Genomic DNA, 16,372 nt, shown 5'->3' with positions numbered 1-16,372 from the left:
CGGTGAAAGTGGAGTGTCTCACCCCGGCGTTCTGGGCCCAGTGTTAACCTCTCGTCCCAGCCGGGAGGGGAAGCCGTGGGCCACCTCAGGCCAGAGGGAGCGTGGAATGCCAAATATTCCTCTCTGTCAGCTCCCACCGCACGCTCCTCCATTGAAGGCAGCTGTAATCTAAGAATCTCCCTCTCTCTCTCTCCTCCCACCTTCCTTTTCCCACGATCATTCCAGTCCACAGCTTGCTCTGCATATTTGTTCTCACCCGGGGGCCTGGTGGAGGTTGGGGGGTTCTCTGTCTGTCTCGCTCGCTTTCTGGCCCTTTCTCGCTTTATCTCTGTCTTTCTCTCTCAGCATCTCTCTCTCTCTCTCTGCTCTCTGTCTCTCCTGTCTGTCTCTCTCTTTCTGTCCCTGTTTCTCATCTGTCTGTTTCTCTCTCTCTGCCTGTGTCTGTCTTTATCTCACTGTCTTACTTTCTTAGCATTTCTCTCTCCTCTCTGTCTTGCTCTCTCTTTTTGTCTCTCTTTCTATCTCTCATTTGTTTCTCTCTGATCTGTCTCGCTCTCTCTCTCTCTTTCTCTGTCTCTCTCCCTTTCTGTCCTTCTCTCCATCTCTCTGTCTCCACCTTGCTCTCCATCTGTCTGTCTGTCTCTTTCTCTGTCTCTCTATCTCTCCATCTTTCTCTCTCTCTCTGCCCCTCTCTCCGTCCCTCTTTCTTTCCCTCTGTCTGTCTCTCTCTTTCTCTATCTCTCTCTCTGTCCCTGTCTGTCCCTCTCTCTTGGTTCCTCTCTCGGTCCCTCTCTCTGTCCCTCTCTCTGTCCCTCTTTCTTTCCCTCTGTCTGTCTCTCTCTTTCTCTATCTCTCTCTCTGTCCCTGTCTGTCTCTCTCTCTCGGTCCCTCGCTCTGTCTCTCTTTCTGTCCCTCTGTCTGTCTCTCTCTCTCTCGGTCCCTCTCTCTGTCCCTCTTTCTGTCCCTCAGTCTGTCTATCTCTTTCTCTATCTCTCTCTCTGTCTCTCTCTCTGTCCCTGTCTGTCTCTCTCTCTCGGTCCCTCGCTCTGTCTCTCTTTCTTTCCCTTTGTCTGTCTCTCTCTCTCTGTCTCTATCTCTGTCCCTGTCTGTCTCTCTCTCTCGGTCTCTCGCTCTGTCTCTCTTTCCGTCCTCTGTCTGTCCCTCTCTCTCTGTCTCTCTCTCTGTCCCTGTCTGTCTCTCTCTCTCGGTCCCTCGCTCTGTCTCTCTTTCTGAGCCTCTGTCTGTCCCTCTCTCTCTGTCTCTATCTCTGTCCCTGTCTGTCTCTCTCTCTCGGTCCCTCGCTCTGTCTCTCTTTCTGAGCCTCTGTCTGTCTCTCTCTCTCTGCCCCTCTCTCTGTCCTTCTTTCTGTCCTTCTTTCTGTCCTCTGTCTGTCTCTCTCTATCTCTCTCTCTCTGTCGATCCCTCTGTCCCTCTCTCTGTCCCTCTTCTCCTCTCTCTGTCTCTGTCTCTCTCTCTGACCCTCCCTCTGTTTCTGGCTCTCTCTCTCTGTCTGTCTCTCTCTCCCTGATCTGTTAACTCCTTCGCGGCTGGAGTGAAACCCTGTCTAGCCAAATCAATCCCATCGTTTTCACACTCTCTCAGTTAAAAGGTCTGGGGCGGGATTCTCCGACCCCCCGCCGGGTCGGAGAATCGCCGGGAGCTGGCGTGAATCCCGCCCCCGCCGAATTCTCTGGCACTGGGTCGGCAGGCCCCCCCCCCCCCCCCCCGGCGATTCTCCGGCCCGCGATGGGCCGAAGTCCCGCTGCTGTCATGCCTGTCCCGCCGGCGTGAATCAAACCACAAACCTTGCCGGCGGGACTGGCGGTGCGGGCGGGCTCTGGGGTCCTGGGGGGGCCGATCTGGCCCCGGGGGGATGACCCCGCGATTGGGGCCCACCGATCCGCGGGCGGGCCTGTGCCGTGGGGGCACTCTTTTCCCTCTGCCTCGGCCGCAGCCTCGGCGATGGCCGACGCGTAAGAGACACCCCCCCCCGCGCATGTGCGGGGATGACGTCAGCGGCCGCTGACGCCCCCGCGCATGAGTGGACTTCCGCCGCCCGGCGAAGTCCTTTCGGCCCCGGCTGGCGTGGCGCCAAAGGCCTTCCACGCCAGGCTGTGGAGCGGAAACCACTCCGGCGTGGTCCTAACCCCTCACAGTGAGGGATTGGCCCCTGAAGGTGCGGAGAAATCCACACCTTTGGGGCGGCCCGACGCCGGAGAGGTTCCCGCCGCTCCATCCGGCCGGGACCCCCCGCCCCGCCGGGAAGGGGAGCCCAGGGCCGGGATTCTCCAATCCCGCTGTCAAGTTCTGACACCGTCGTGAAAAGCGGCGTCAACCACTCCGGCGTCAACGGTCCTCAATTGTCCGGTGTGCTCACCTTCCTGGGGGACGGAGTGGTCCCCGCAGCTCCAGCAGGCATGGAACGGCCGGCGTGATTCCGCGCAGGCGCGCTACAGCCGGCGTGATTCCGCGCAGGCGCGCTACAGCCGGCGTGATTCCGCGCAGGCGCGCTACAGCCGGGGTGATTCCGCGCAGGCGCGCTACAGCCGGGGTGATTCCGCGCAGGCGCGCTACAGCCGGCGTGATTCCGCGCAGGCGCGCTACAGCCGGCGTGATTCCGCGCAGGCGCGCTACAGCCGGGGTGATTCCGTGCAGGCGCGCTACAGCCGGCGTGTTTCCGCGCAGGCGCGCTACAGCCGGCGTGATTCCGCGCAGGCGCGCTACAGCCGGGGTGATTCCGCGCAGGCGCGCTACAGCCGGGGTGATTCCGCGCAGGCGCGCTACAGCCGGCGTGATTCTGCGCAGGCGCGCTACAGCCGGCGTGATTCCGCGCAGGCGCGCTACAGCCGGCGTGATTCCGCACAGGCACGCTACAGCCGGCGTGATTCCGCGCAGGCGCGCTACAGCCGGCGTGATTCCGCGCAGGCGCACTACAGCCGGCGTGATTCCGCGCAGGCGCGCTACAGCCGGCGTGATTCCGCGCAGGCGCGCTACAGCCGGCGTGATTCCGCACAGGCGCGCTACAGCCGGCGTGATTCCGCGCAGGCGCGCTACAGCCGGCGTGATTCCGCGCAGGCGCGCTACAGCCGGCGTGATTCCGCGCAGGCGCGCTACAGCCGGCGTGATTCCGCGCAGGCGCGCTACAGCCGGCGTGATTCCGCGCAGGCACGCTACAGCCGGCGTGATTCCGCGCAGGCACGCTACAGCCGGCGTGATTCCGTGCACGGGTTTCCGTATCCGCGCCGGCCCCCGAGCAATATGGCCTACAGGGGCCCGGCGCGGTGGAACATTGTCCCCCACAGAACCAGCCCGCCCGCCGATCGGTAGGCCACGATCGCGGGCCAGGCCACCGTGGAGGCCCCTCCCGGGGTCGGATCCCCCTCTGCCCCTCCTCCAGGATGGCCCCCAAACACTCACCTTCCAGGTCCCGCCGTGTGGGAGGTGAGTAATCGACGCCGGCGGGACTCGGCCGAACTCGGTGGCCACTCGGCCCGGAGAAATGCTATATCAGTTTTTTATTTAAAAAATATATAAATTTAGAGTACCCGATTCATTTTTTCCAATTAAGGGGCAATTTAGCGTGGCCAATCACCTACCCTGGACATCTTTGGGTTGTGGGGGCGAAACCAACGCAGACACGGGGAGAATGTGCAAACTCCACACGGACAGTGACCCAGAGCCGGGATCAAACCTGGGACCTCGGCGCCGTGAGACAGCAGTGCTAAACACTGCCCCACCGTGCTGCCCTCGGGTCTGCTATATCATAGGATCTACAGCAGGGAGACAGGCCCTTCGGCCCAAACTTGTCCATGCCCATCCTGTTGCTAACTTTTGGTTTGTTCAATTGGCTCTGTTTTATAACCTTTGCTCTCGAGTCGCCAGGTATCTTTATGATACCGCCACGAGGTTCAAGTTCAAGTGATTATCAATAACTCAACACACTAATTAGTAAGATTCAATTCAAAACACATTTATTATACACAGTAAATCACTGCTCATGCATAATCTCTACTTTCTAGACTATTCCTATCACTAACAGGCCTATACTTAGCTTTGGACTGGCCCACCAGGTCAGGGGAACAAATGGCCTTTCGTTCAGGTCCTGAATCTGCAGGATTCAAAAGCTGGTATGGACTTGTAGCTAGGAGCGCCTATCTTGTAGCGAGCATTGACTTGAGACTTACTTGGTTGGCGGCAGCGAGGCAGGTCACTGTCAAGGGTTGGTTCGAGCTGCTGAGTGACCCTGCCAAGAAGGACGATTTGAACTTGGGGGCTTTACTTTATAGTCCCCAGGGACTTCCCGCCCTTCGGGGCGGACCCCGTACCTGGTTCCAAGTGATTGGACTACTTTCCGATCACTTGGATCGATTTCTCCAATGCTGGAGCGGTTCCCTGATCGCTGGGCAGTCCCTAAATGTCCGTTGGCCTTCCTTTGTCTTGGCTCCTGCTGGCGCCGAGGAGTCTGGCTTGGCTTTATGCACCTTAACTGTTGCCATTGTGCCTTGGAATCGCTCATTACTGTGCAGATGGCTGCTGTATTACTATGTAGATGGCTGCTGGGTTCGGTGCTGTCTGGTTGTTTTGCAGGTTTCAATATACATGATTTCTGCACTTGCTAGTCTTTGCCTGTGTTGGCTGAATTTCCCTTCAGCCTTTGCGGTTCTCCATTTTAAGTCAGGAAGTGGCCAACTCAGGTGGCTACAATCCATAGCTAACCCCATTTGCCTGCATTTGGCCATTATCCCTCCAAGCCTTTCCTACCCGTGTATCTGTCCAAATGCCTTTTCAATGTTGTCAATGTCCCTGCCTCAACCACTTCCTCTGGCAGCTCATTCCACATACGTACCATCCTCTGTGTAAAAAACATTCCTCATTAGGTTCCCATTAATTATTTCCCCTCAAGGGCGGTGATGTGTTGGGTGCTCTGGATCCGTGGAACACATACAGGCCACCGACACTTAATAGTAAGTTAGAAACTGTTGAACATACTTTCACCGTGGGTTAACACGATGTTAGATTAAACTAAAGACCTATGCCTGTCCGAACCAGTCTATGCACTCAGCACATGGTGAAGATCTGTGCTGTAAGCTGTAAGCTCTGTCCTTTGTTGCTGCTAACTTTAGCCTTAGTTTAATTGCTCTGTTTTATCACCTTTGCTCTTGAGTCGCCAGGTATCTTTCTGATACCGCCACGTGGTTCAAGTCCGAGTAATGATCAATAATCCAACACACCGCTTAGTAAGAGTTAAATCAACGCACATTTATTATATTCAGTAATCAATACTCCTGCATAAAATCTATTTCTAAGCTACTTCCTACAACTAACAGGCCAATACTTAACTTGGAACTGGCCCACCAGGTCAGGGAAACGAATGGCCTTTCGTTCGGGTTCTGAGCCTGCGGGATTCGAAGATGGTACAGATCGATAGCTAGGAGCGTCTATCTCGTAGCGAGCGTTGAAGTAAGACTTACGATTTGAGCGGCTGTTGAAGAAGGTCAGCAGAAGGGTCGCAGGAGGGTGGCAGAGAGGAGAAGGGCCGATTTGAACTTGGACTCTATACTTATAGTCCCCAGGGGCTTCCCGCCTTTCGGGGCGGACCCTGTACCTGGTTCCAAGTGATTGGACTTTGTCCCAATCACTTGGTTCGATTTTCTCCAATGCTGGAGCGGTTCCCTGATCGATGGGAGGTCTTGAGGTGCTCGTTCACCTCCTTTTGTGTAGGCTCCTGTTGGCGCCGAAAAGTCTGGGTTGGCTTTGTATCTAAAATGTTGCACATTGTTCCCGGGGATTTCTCATTAATATTCAGATGGCTGGTCTTTTGTTATGCTGATGGCTACAGGTATCGATTTTGTCTGGCCTCCCCAGAGGCGAATACACAGTTTTACCTGCAGCTGCTTGTTTTAGTCCTGTTGGCTGATTTTCCCATCAGCCTTTTCCGTTCGCCATTTTAAATTGGGGTTGGCCATTCTAAATCGGGAGTTAGCCATTTTAACTGGCTACACCTTCTGAGAGGCTGCATCCCGAATGAGCGGGAACTCTGATGTCCCTCTGTCTATATAGTGAGTGTGCTCTAACTGGTGATTGGCTGCAGTGTTGTGTGTGTTGATTGGTCTTGCTGCGTGTCCATCAGTGTGTGTGTGTCTGCGCCATGATATACTGATGTATATTATGACAGGCGGCATGTGGCGCAGTGGTTAGCACTGGGACAGCGGCGCTGAGGACCCAGGTTCGAATCCCGGCTCTGGGTCACTGTCCGTGTGGAGTTTGCACATTTTCCCCGTGTCTGCGTGGGTTTCACCCCCACAACCCAAAGGTGTGCAGGGTAGGTGGATTGGCCATGATAAAATTGCCCCTTAATTGGAAAAAAAAATAATTGGGTACTCTAAATTTATTTAAAATTTTTAAAAATTAAAATGATTTCCCCTCTTAACTTAAACCTATGCCCTCTAGTCCTCAATTCCCTAACCCTGGGAAAAAGTCTGAGTGCATTCACCCTATCCATGCAGCACGGTAGCACAAGTGGCTAGCACTGCGGCTTCACCGTGCCAGGGTCCCAGGTTCGATTCCCCGCTGGGTCACTGTCTGTGCGGAGTCTGCACGTTCTCCCCGTGTCTGCGTGGGTTTCCTCCGGGTGCTCCGGTTTCCTCCCACAGTCCAAAGATGTCCAGGTTAGGTGGATTGGCCGTGATAAATTGCCCTTAGTGCCCAAAAAGGCTAGGAGGGGTTATTGGGTTACGGGGTTGGGTGGAAGTGAGGGCGTAAGTGGGTCGGTGCAGACTCGGTGGGCCGAATGGCCTCCTTCTGCACTGTATGTTCTATGTTACATGCCTCTCATGATCGTATACACTTCTATAAGATCACCCTCAGTCTCCTACCCTCCAAAGAAAAAAGTCCTGGCCTGTCCAATCCCTCCCTGTAACTCAGTCCCTTGAGGCCTGGCAACATCTTTACAAATCTCTTCTGCACTCTCTCCAGTCTAATAACATCTTTCCGGTAGCAAGGCAACCAAAGCTGAACACAATACTCCGGGTGCGACCTCACCAACGTCCTGGACAACTGCAACATAACTTGCAGTTGTGGGGTACACGGAAGAAGGCACGAAGAACATCCCCCTCCTCTCCTTTTCCTGTTTTTATAAATGATCCAGATCTTGGGAGTACAGGGGACAGTGTCAAAGCTTGCCGATGACACAAAACCTGGAAGTGTTGGAAACTGTGAGGGAGACAGTGTCGAACTTCAAAAGGACATAGACCAAGTTGGGGGAGTGGGCAGAGGGGTGGCAGATGAAGTTCAATGTGGAGAAGTGTGAGGTGATGCATTTTGGACGAAAGAACATGGGGAGACAATAGTAAATAAGGAGTAAAGTTCTCAAAGGGGTGCAGAGCAGAGGGACCTGGGTGTAACTGAGCAGACCATTGAAGGAGGCAGGACAGGGGGAGAGAGCAGTTAATAAAGTATACAGTATCCTGAGCTTTATTAACAGGGACACAGAGTACAAGAGCAAGGAGGTTATACTGAACTGATACCAGACACCAGTCAGACCTCGGCTGGAATATTGTGCACAGTTCTGGGGCCCACACTATAGGAAGGATGTGAACACATTGGAGAGAGAGCGCAGAAGAGGTTTACAAGGATGGTTCCGGGGATGGGAAACTTCAGTTATGGGGATAGATTGGAGAGGTTGGGACTGTTCTCCTTGGAGAGAAGGAGGCCGAGAGGGGATTTGATAGAGATGTTCCAAATAATGGGGGGGGGGGGGTCTGGACAGAGTGGACGGGGAGAAACTGTTCCGGCTTCGTGATAGGATCGAGAACGAGAGGGCGCAGATCGGAAGCGATTTGTAAAAGAAGCAAATGTGATTTGAGAAAACCCCTTTTTCACACAGCAAGTGGTCGGGGTCTGGAATGCACTGTCTGGAAGTGTGGTGGAGGCAGGTTCAATCGAGGCGTCCGAGAGGGCGAGGGACGATTATCTGAATGGAAACAATGTCCGGTGGGGGGGGGGGTTATGGGGGAAAAGGCACGGGGAACGGCACTAAGTCACGATGCTCATTTGGAGAGACGGTGCAGACAGGATGGGCCGAATGGCCTCCTTCTGCCCCATGACCGTTCTGCGATTCCTCATCTAGAACATAGAACATTACAGCGCAGTACAGGCCCTTCAGCCCTCGATGTTGCGCCGACCTGTGAAACCACTCTAAAGCCCATCTACACTATTCCCTTATCGCCCATATGTCTATCCAATGACCATTTGATGCCCTTAGTGTTGGCGAGTCCACTACTGTTGCAGGCAGGGCATTCCACGCCCTTACTACTCTCTGAGTAAAGAACCTACCTCTGACATCTGTCCTATATCTATCTCCCCTCAATTTAAAGCTATGTCCCCTCGTGCTAGACATCACCATCCAAGGAAAAAGGCTCTCACTGTCCACCCTATCCAATCCTCTGATCATCTTGTATGCCTCAATTAAGTCACCTCTTAACCTTCTTCTCTCTAACGAAAACAGCCTCAAGTCCCTCAGCCTTTCCTCATAAGATCTTCCCTCCATACCAGGCAACATCCTGGTAAATCTCCTCTGCACCCTTTCCAATGCTTCCACATCCTTCCTATAATGCGGCGATCAGAATTGCACGCAATACTCCAAATGCGGCCGCACCAGAGTTTTGTACAGCTGCAACATGACCTCATGGCTCCGAAACTCAATCCCTCTACCAATAAAAGCTAACACACCGTATGCCTTCTTAACAACCCTATCAACCTGGGTGGCAACTTTCAGGGATCTACATACATGGACACCGAGATCTCTCTGCTCATCCACACTACCAAGAATCTTACCATTAGCCCAGTACTCTGTATTCTTGTTACGCCTTCCAAAATGAGTCACCTCACACTTTTCTGCATTAAACTCCATTTGCCACTTCTCAGCCCAGCGCTGCAGCTTATCTATGTCCCTTTGTAACTTGTAACATCCTTCTGCACTGTCCACAACTCCACCGACTTTAGTGTCATCTGCAAATTTACTCACCCATCCTTCTATGCCCTCCTCCAGGTCATTTATAAAAATGACAAACAGCAGTGGCCCCAAAACAGATCCTTGTGGTACACCACTAGTAACTGAACTCCAGGCTGAACATTTCCCATCAACCACCACCCTCTGTCTTCTTCCAATGAGCCAATTTCTGATCCAAACCGCTAAATCACCTTCAATCGAATGTCCACTTGCATCATGATTGGGGGAGCTGCTGTTTTGTTTTATAAATTTCGAGTACCCAATTCATTTTTTACAATTAAGGGGCAATTTAGCGTGGTCAATTTACCTACCCTGCACATCTTTGGGTTGTGGGGGTGATGCGCAATCAATTACTCTCGAGACAAGGTGAGTCATAACTAATAGGCTTTAATCAGATAGAACTTTTCCCAGCAGCTTCGATACAGAAAGTGAAGGCTGCTGGGACGGCATTGGTTCTTATACTCCGCCTCTCAGGGCGGAGCTATGTACATTAGCCAATGGTAGACTCCTAGGTCTAGCCAATGGTCATCCACCTCTCAGGTACTGCAATACCTGGTATTACCACATTCACCCGCTGTTAAAAAGAACCCGGCGTGGTGATGGCCAGCGTTAATGTCGCCTTTCGCATCGTAGGACCCGGTATGGAGGTACCGTAATGTCGAGGGTAACAGAAAAGTGTGGTTGGTGCAGCAATCAGTCGATCGGGTGGCCTGGTCGTCCTTCTGGAGCGTCTGGGCTTTGGCGATGATCCTGGTGGGGGCCCTGGCGGTTGCGACTCCGGGAACGTGGTATCTTCCTCCCAGGCAGCTTCGTCACCCCTAGGCGGCGCTGTTGGGGCGAAAAGTGGGCAGGGGGGAGGGGCGCCTGTAGGGGGCATTGGTGCTTGTTCGGCGCTGGGTAGGGGCGGCGGCAGTACCGACACTCCAGTCAGGTGCTGCAGGGAGGGTGGGGGTGGGAGCAATGGTGCGGGTGCGCGTGGGGCTCCGGCGGGAGCCAGGTCCCGAAGGGAGACCGTGTCTTGGTGTCCGTCGGGGAACGGCACGTAGGCGTACTGGGGGTTGGCATGCAGCAGGTGGACGCTCTCGACCAACGGGTCCGACTTGTGCGCCCTCACATGTCTCCGAAGCAGGACGGGTCCGGGTGTCGCTAGCCAGGTTGGGAGCGAGGTCCCGGAGGAGGACTTCCTGGGGAAAACAAGGAGACGTTCGTGAGGTATCTGATTTGTGGTAGTACAGAGCAGCGACAGAATGGAGTGAAGGGCGACAGGGAGGACTTCTTGCCAGCGGGAGACTGGGAGATTCCTGGACCGTAGGGCCAGCAGAACGGTCTTCCAGACCGTTTCGTTCTCCCTTTCTACCTGCCCGTTTCCCTGGGGATTGTAATTGGTTGTCCTGCTGGAGGCGATGCCTTTGCTGAGCAGGAATTGACGCAGTTCGTCGCTCATAAAGGAGGACCCCCTATCACTGTGGATGTATGCGGGGAAACCGAACAGTGTAAAGATACCCTGGAGGGCCTTGATGACAGTGGTTGTGGTCATGTCCAGGCAGGGGATGGCGAATGGGAAACGGGAGTATTGGTCAATCACGTTCAGGAAGTACGTGTTGCGGTCGGTGGAGGGGAGGGGGCCTTTGAAATCCATGCTGAGGCGTTCAAAGGGACGGGAAGCCTTTATCAGATGCGCCCTCTCTGGCCGGTAGAAGTGCGGTTTGCACTCCGCGCAGATTTGGCAGTCCCTGGTGGCTGTCCTGACCTCCTCGATGGAGTAGGGCAGGTTGCGGGCCTTGATGAAATGAAAGAAACGAGTGACCCCCGGGTGGCAGAGGTCCTCGTGGCGGGCTCGGAGACGGTCCACTTGTGCGGTGGCACAAGTGCCATGGGACAGGGCATCAGGAAGCTCGTTTAGCTTCCCGGGACGGTACAAGATCTCGTAATTGTAGGTGGAGAGTTCTATCCTCCACCACAAGATCTTGTCGTTTTTAATCTTGCCCCGCTGTGCGTTATCGAACATGAAGGCAACCGACCGTTGGTCCGTGAGGAGAGTGAATCTCCTGCCAGCCAGGTAATGCCTCCAGTGCCGCACCGCTTCTACTATGGCTTGGGCTTCCTTTTCGACCGAGGAGTGGCGAATTTCGGAGGCATGGAGAGTGCGGGAGAAGAAAGCCACGGGCCTGCCCGCTTGGTTGAGGGTGGCCGCCAGAGCTACGTCGGACGCATCGCTCTCGACCTGGAAGGGGAGGGACTCGTCGATGGTGCGCATCGTGGCTTTTGCGATTTCCACTTTGATGCGGCAGAAGGCCTAGCGGGCCTCCGTCGACAGGGGGAAGGTCGTGGACTGGAGCAGTGGTCGAGCCTTGTCTGCGTAATTGGGGACCCACTGGGCGTAATAGCTGAAGAAGCCGAGGCAGCGCTTCAGGGCCTTGGGGCAGTGAGGGAGGGGGAACTCCATAAGGGGGCGCATGCGTTCAGGGTCGGGGCCTATGACTCCACTTCGCACTACGTAGCCTAGGATGGCTAGACGGTCGGTGCTAAACACGCATTTATCCTTATTGTAGGTCAGATTAAGGATATTTGCGGTCTAGAGAAATTTTCGGAGGTTGGTGTCGTGGTCCTGCTGGTCATGGCCGCAGATGGTGACGTTATCAAGATACGGGAACGTTGCGCGTAAGCCGTATCGGTCAACCATTCGGTCCATCTCACGTTGGAAGACCGAGACCCCGTTCGTGACACCGAAGGGAACCCTTAAAAAGTGATAGAGCCGCCCATCTGCTTCGAAGGCAGTGTACTGGCGGTCACCAGTACGGAGGGGTAGCTGGTGGTAGGCAGCCTTGAGATCCACCGTGGAGAAAACCTTGTATTGCGCGATCCTGTTTACCAGATCGGCAATACGGGGGAGAGGGTACGCGTCCAGCTGCGTAAACCTGTTGATGGTCTGACTGTAGTCAATGACCATCCTATGTTTCTCCCCAGTCTTTACCACCACTACTTGAGCCCTCCAGGGACTGTTGCTCGCTTCAATGACCCCTTCCCTCAGTAGCCTTTGGACCTCTGACCTGATGAAGGTCCGGTCCTGGGCACTGTACCATCTGCTCCTGGTGGCGACGGGTTTGCAATCCGGGGTGAGGTTCACAAACAGGGAAGGCGGGTCGACCTTAAGGGTCACGAGGCCGCAGACAGTAAGGGGAGGTATAGGGCCGCCGAATTTAAAAGTAAGTCTTTGTAGGTGGCACTGGAAATCCAGCCCAAGAAGGGTGGCTGCGCAGAGATGCGGCAGGACTTACAGGCGGAAATTGTGGAATTCCCTGCCTTGGACGGTGAGGTTCGCGAGGCAGAACGCTTTTATCTGCACCGCGTGTGACCCGGAGGCCAGGGAGATCCTTTGGTTTACGGGATGGGTGACAAGAGAACAGCGCCTTACCGTGTCGGGGTGCACAAAGCTTTCCGTGCTCCTGGAGTCGATCAGGCATGACGTCACGTGGCCATTGATGGCGATCGATGTAGTGGCTTTCGCTAGCGTCCGGGGCCGACTATGGTCCAGGGTAACGGAGGCCAGCTGCAGTAAAGGAGAGTTCTGGTCGGGCAGTGTGTAGTCGGCTGTGCTGGGGGCCTGAAGCCCCATCCAAGATGGCGTCAGCCACTGGTCGCTCATGGAGTCCGGGGATGCCGAAGATGGCGGCGGCGAGGGACAAAATGGCAGCGCCCACCCGTCATGCGTGGTGGCCGGGGGGCAAAATGGCCGCGGCTGCCGATAGTCGCTGGAGACCGCGTCCACGGCGCGGGCCTGGCAGACCCCGACATAGTGGCCTTTCTTGCCGCACACTTTGCTGGTGGCGGCGCGGGCCGGGCAGCGCGGGCGGGAATGATTTGCCTGCCCGCAGAAGAAGCAGCGTTGGCCGGCGGCGATAGTGGGCCGTCTCGCCGTGCAGGCTTGCGGAGTTAGCGGAAAAGTCTGGGGGGCTGCCGTGACGGGGTGCCATGCAGCCCAGGGGGGCGCCGCGCGTCCGGGAGCAAAAGCCAGTGCGTTTTTATACGCAACGTCCATGGACCCCACCAAGGCCCGTGCAGTGTCCATTTCAAGGAGCCTTCGGCGGATGTCGGGGGAAGTCATACCTGCCACGAAAGCATCCCTAATTAAAAGTTCCGTGTGCTCGTTCCCCGAAACTGCTGGGCAGCCACAGTTCCGGCCCAGCACAAGTAGTGCCCGATAGAAGTCTTCCAGTGTTTCTTCAGGGCTTTGCCTTCAAGTTGCCAGCAGGTGACGGGCGTAGACCTGGTTCACAGGACGGATGTAATGTCCTTCTAGCAGCTCGATAGGTGCAGCATAGTTCGCCGCCTCTTCGATCAGAGGGCAGATCGCAGGGCTGACCCGGGAGCGTAGAAGGTGCATTTTCTGCCTTTCCGTGGGGGTGTCGGCGGCCGTGTCGAGGTCGCCCTTAAAACACGCCAGCCAATGCTTGAAGATAGCAGCGGAGTTGTCTGCGTGGGGGCTGAGCTGAAGGCACTCCGGCTTGATGTGGAGATCCATCCTTTCAGTAGTAATAGCAGATTAAATTGATGCACAATCAATTACGCTCGAGACAAGGTGAGCCATAACTAATAGGCTTTAATCAGCTAGAACTGTCCCCAGCAGCTTCGATACAGAAAGTGAAGGCTGCTGGGACGGCATGGGTTCTTATACCCCGCCTCTCAGGGCGGAGCTATGTACATCAGCCAATGGTAGACCCCCTCGGTCTAGCCAATGGTCATCCACCTCTCAGGTACTGCAATACCTGGTATTACCACAGGGGGGCGAAACCCACGCAGACCCGGGGAGAATGTGCAAACTCCACACGGACAGTGACCCAGAGCCGGGATCGAACCCGGGACCTCAGATGTGCTAACCACTGCGCCACCGTGCTGCCCTTGGAGCTGCTGTTTTGACCCACCACAGCAGTTGAATCAATGCGGAATTAAAAGTCTGATGTGGTTTTGATTGTGGTTTAACAAAGAACCTATTTAGATTTAGATTTCTTGTCACGTGTACTGCGGTGAAAGCAATGTTCTGCTTACAGTCCAGCCAAATCGTTGCATACATGAAAAACAGGACACACATGAATACACAATGTAAATACATAGACACAGGCATCGGGTGAAGCATGCAGGAGTGCAGCACTACTCGGTAGAGAAGATGCGTGAGGAGATCCGGTAAGTCCACGAGAGGGTCATTCAGGAGTCTGGTAGCAGCGGGGAAGGAGCTGGTTTTGAGATGAAAATCGAAATGAAATGAAAATCGCTTATTGTCACAAGTAGGCTTCAAATGAAGTTACTGTGAAAGGCCCCTAGTCGCCACATTCCGGCGCCTGTTCGGGGAGGCTGGTACGGGAATTGAACCGTGCTGCTGGCCTGCCTTGGTCTGCTTTAAAAGCCAGCGATTTAGCCCACTGTGCTGAACCAGCCCCAGATGTTTGAATCTGTTAGTGCGTGTCCTCAGACTTCTGTTTGGTTCGCCAATGTCCTTTATGGAAGGGGAAATCTCCCGTCCTTACCCGATCTGGCCTACATGTGACTCCAGATCCCCCCTCCCCCAACACGTGGCAATGTGGTTGACTCTTAACTGCTCCCTCTGAAATGGGTCAAATCAAGGGGTCAAATCCGGCCCCAAAGGTACAAAGGTCTAACTTGTATAATTGGCAAGCACAGTCCAGAGGTGGACGATGTTCTGTTGAGGGGGAGGCAAGGGACGGGGGGGGGGGGGGGAGACACAGGGGTTTTTGACAGCCAGGTAAATCTGCCATTTCTTTCCACAGCTCCTGGGCTATAGCGAGAAGCCTCTGACACTCCAGATGTTCATCGGCACAGCGGACGATCGCAACCTGCGGCCGCATGCCTTCTACCAGGTCCACCGCATCACCGGCAAGATGGTGGCCACCGCCAGTCAGGAGGCCGTCGTCGGGACCACCAAGGTCCTGGAGGTTTCACTGCTGCCAGAAAACAACATGACGGCAAAGTAATTTCTCAAGATGACCGTGCTGCACCTAACCCCGTGCTGTACCTGTCCTGGGAGTGTTTGATGGGGACAGTGTAGAGGGAGCTTTACTCTGTATCTAACCCCGTGCTGTCCCTGTCCTGGGAGTGTTTGATGGGGACAGTGTAGAGGGAGCTTTACTCTGTATCTAACCCCGTGCTGTACCTGTCCTGGGAGTGTTTGATGGGGACAGTGTAGTGGGAGCTTTACTCTGTATCTAACCCCGTGCTGTACCTGTCCTGGGAGTGTTTGATGGGGACAGTGTAGAGGGAGCTTTACTCTGTATCTAACCCCGTGCTGTACCTGTCCTGGGAGTGTTTGATGGGGACAGTGTAGAGGAAGCTTTACTCTGCATCTAACCCCGTGCTGTACCTGTCCTGGGAGTGTTTGATGTGGACAGTGTAGAGGGAGCTTTACTCTGTATCTAACCCCGTGCTGTACCTCTCCTGGGAGTGTTTGATGGGGACAGTATAGAGGGAGCTTTACTCTGTATCTAACCCCGTGCTGTACCAGTCCTGGGAGTGTTTGATGGGGACAGTGTAGAGGGAGCTTTACTCTGTATCTAACCCCGTGCTGTACCTGTCCTGGGAGTGTTTGATGGGGACAGTGTAGAGGGGGCTTTACTCTGTATCTAACCCCGTGGTGTACCTGTCCTGGGAGTGTTTGATGGGGACAGTGTAGAGGGAGATTTACTCTGTATCTAACCCCGTGCTGTCCCTGTCCTGGGAGTGTTTGATGGGGACAGTGTAGAGGGAGCTTTATTCTGTATCTAACCCCGTGCTGTAGCTGTCCTGGGAGTGTTTGATGGGGACAGTGTAGAGGGAGCTTTACTCTGTATCTAACCCCGTGCTGTAGCTGTCCTGGGAGTGTTTGATGGGGACAGTGTAGAGGGACCTTTACTCTGTATCTAACCCCGTGCTGTACCTGTCCTGGGAGTGTTTGTTGGGGACAGTGTAGAGGGAGCTTTACTCTGTATCTAACCCCGTGCTGTACCTGTCCTGGGAGTGTTTGATGGGGACAGTGTAGAGGGAGCTTTACTCTGTATCTCATCCCGTGCTGTACCTGTCCTGGGAGTGTTTGATGGGGACAGTGTAGAGGGAGCTTTACTCTGTATCTAACCCCGTGCTGTACCTGTCCTGGGAGTGTTTGATGGGGACAGTGTAGAGGGAGCTTTACTCTGTATCTAATCCCGTGCTGTACCTGTCCTGGGAGTGTTTGATGGGGACAGTGTAGAGGGAGCTTTACTCTGTATCTAACCCCGTGCTGTACCTGTCCTGGGAGTGTTTGATGGGGTACAGCGGAGAGGGAGCTTTACTCTGTATCTAACCCCGTGCTGTACCTGTCCTGGGAGTGTTTGATGG

At 54.7% G+C, this 16,372-nt stretch overlaps 1 protein-coding gene across 1 annotated transcript in view; it reads left to right on the top strand.

Moving 5' to 3' along the window:
• Positions 1–16,372, top strand: part of LOC140419817 (nuclear factor of activated T-cells, cytoplasmic 4-like) — a 637,302-nt gene that overhangs the window by 337,892 nt on the left and 283,038 nt on the right. The window contains exon 3 of the mRNA XM_072503830.1: positions 14,794–14,993. Within this exon, the coding sequence (XP_072359931.1) occupies positions 14,794–14,993 (200 nt within the window). The remainder of the gene's footprint in view (positions 1–14,793; positions 14,994–16,372) is intronic.

The sequence above is a fragment of the Scyliorhinus torazame genome, chromosome 5, assembly GCF_047496885.1.
Source record: "Scyliorhinus torazame isolate Kashiwa2021f chromosome 5, sScyTor2.1, whole genome shotgun sequence".
NCBI classification, from domain to species: Eukaryota; Metazoa; Chordata; class Chondrichthyes; order Carcharhiniformes; family Scyliorhinidae; genus Scyliorhinus; species Scyliorhinus torazame.
The sequence above is the reverse complement of the archived record's forward strand: the minus strand, read 5'-3'. Positions and strand labels throughout refer to the sequence as shown.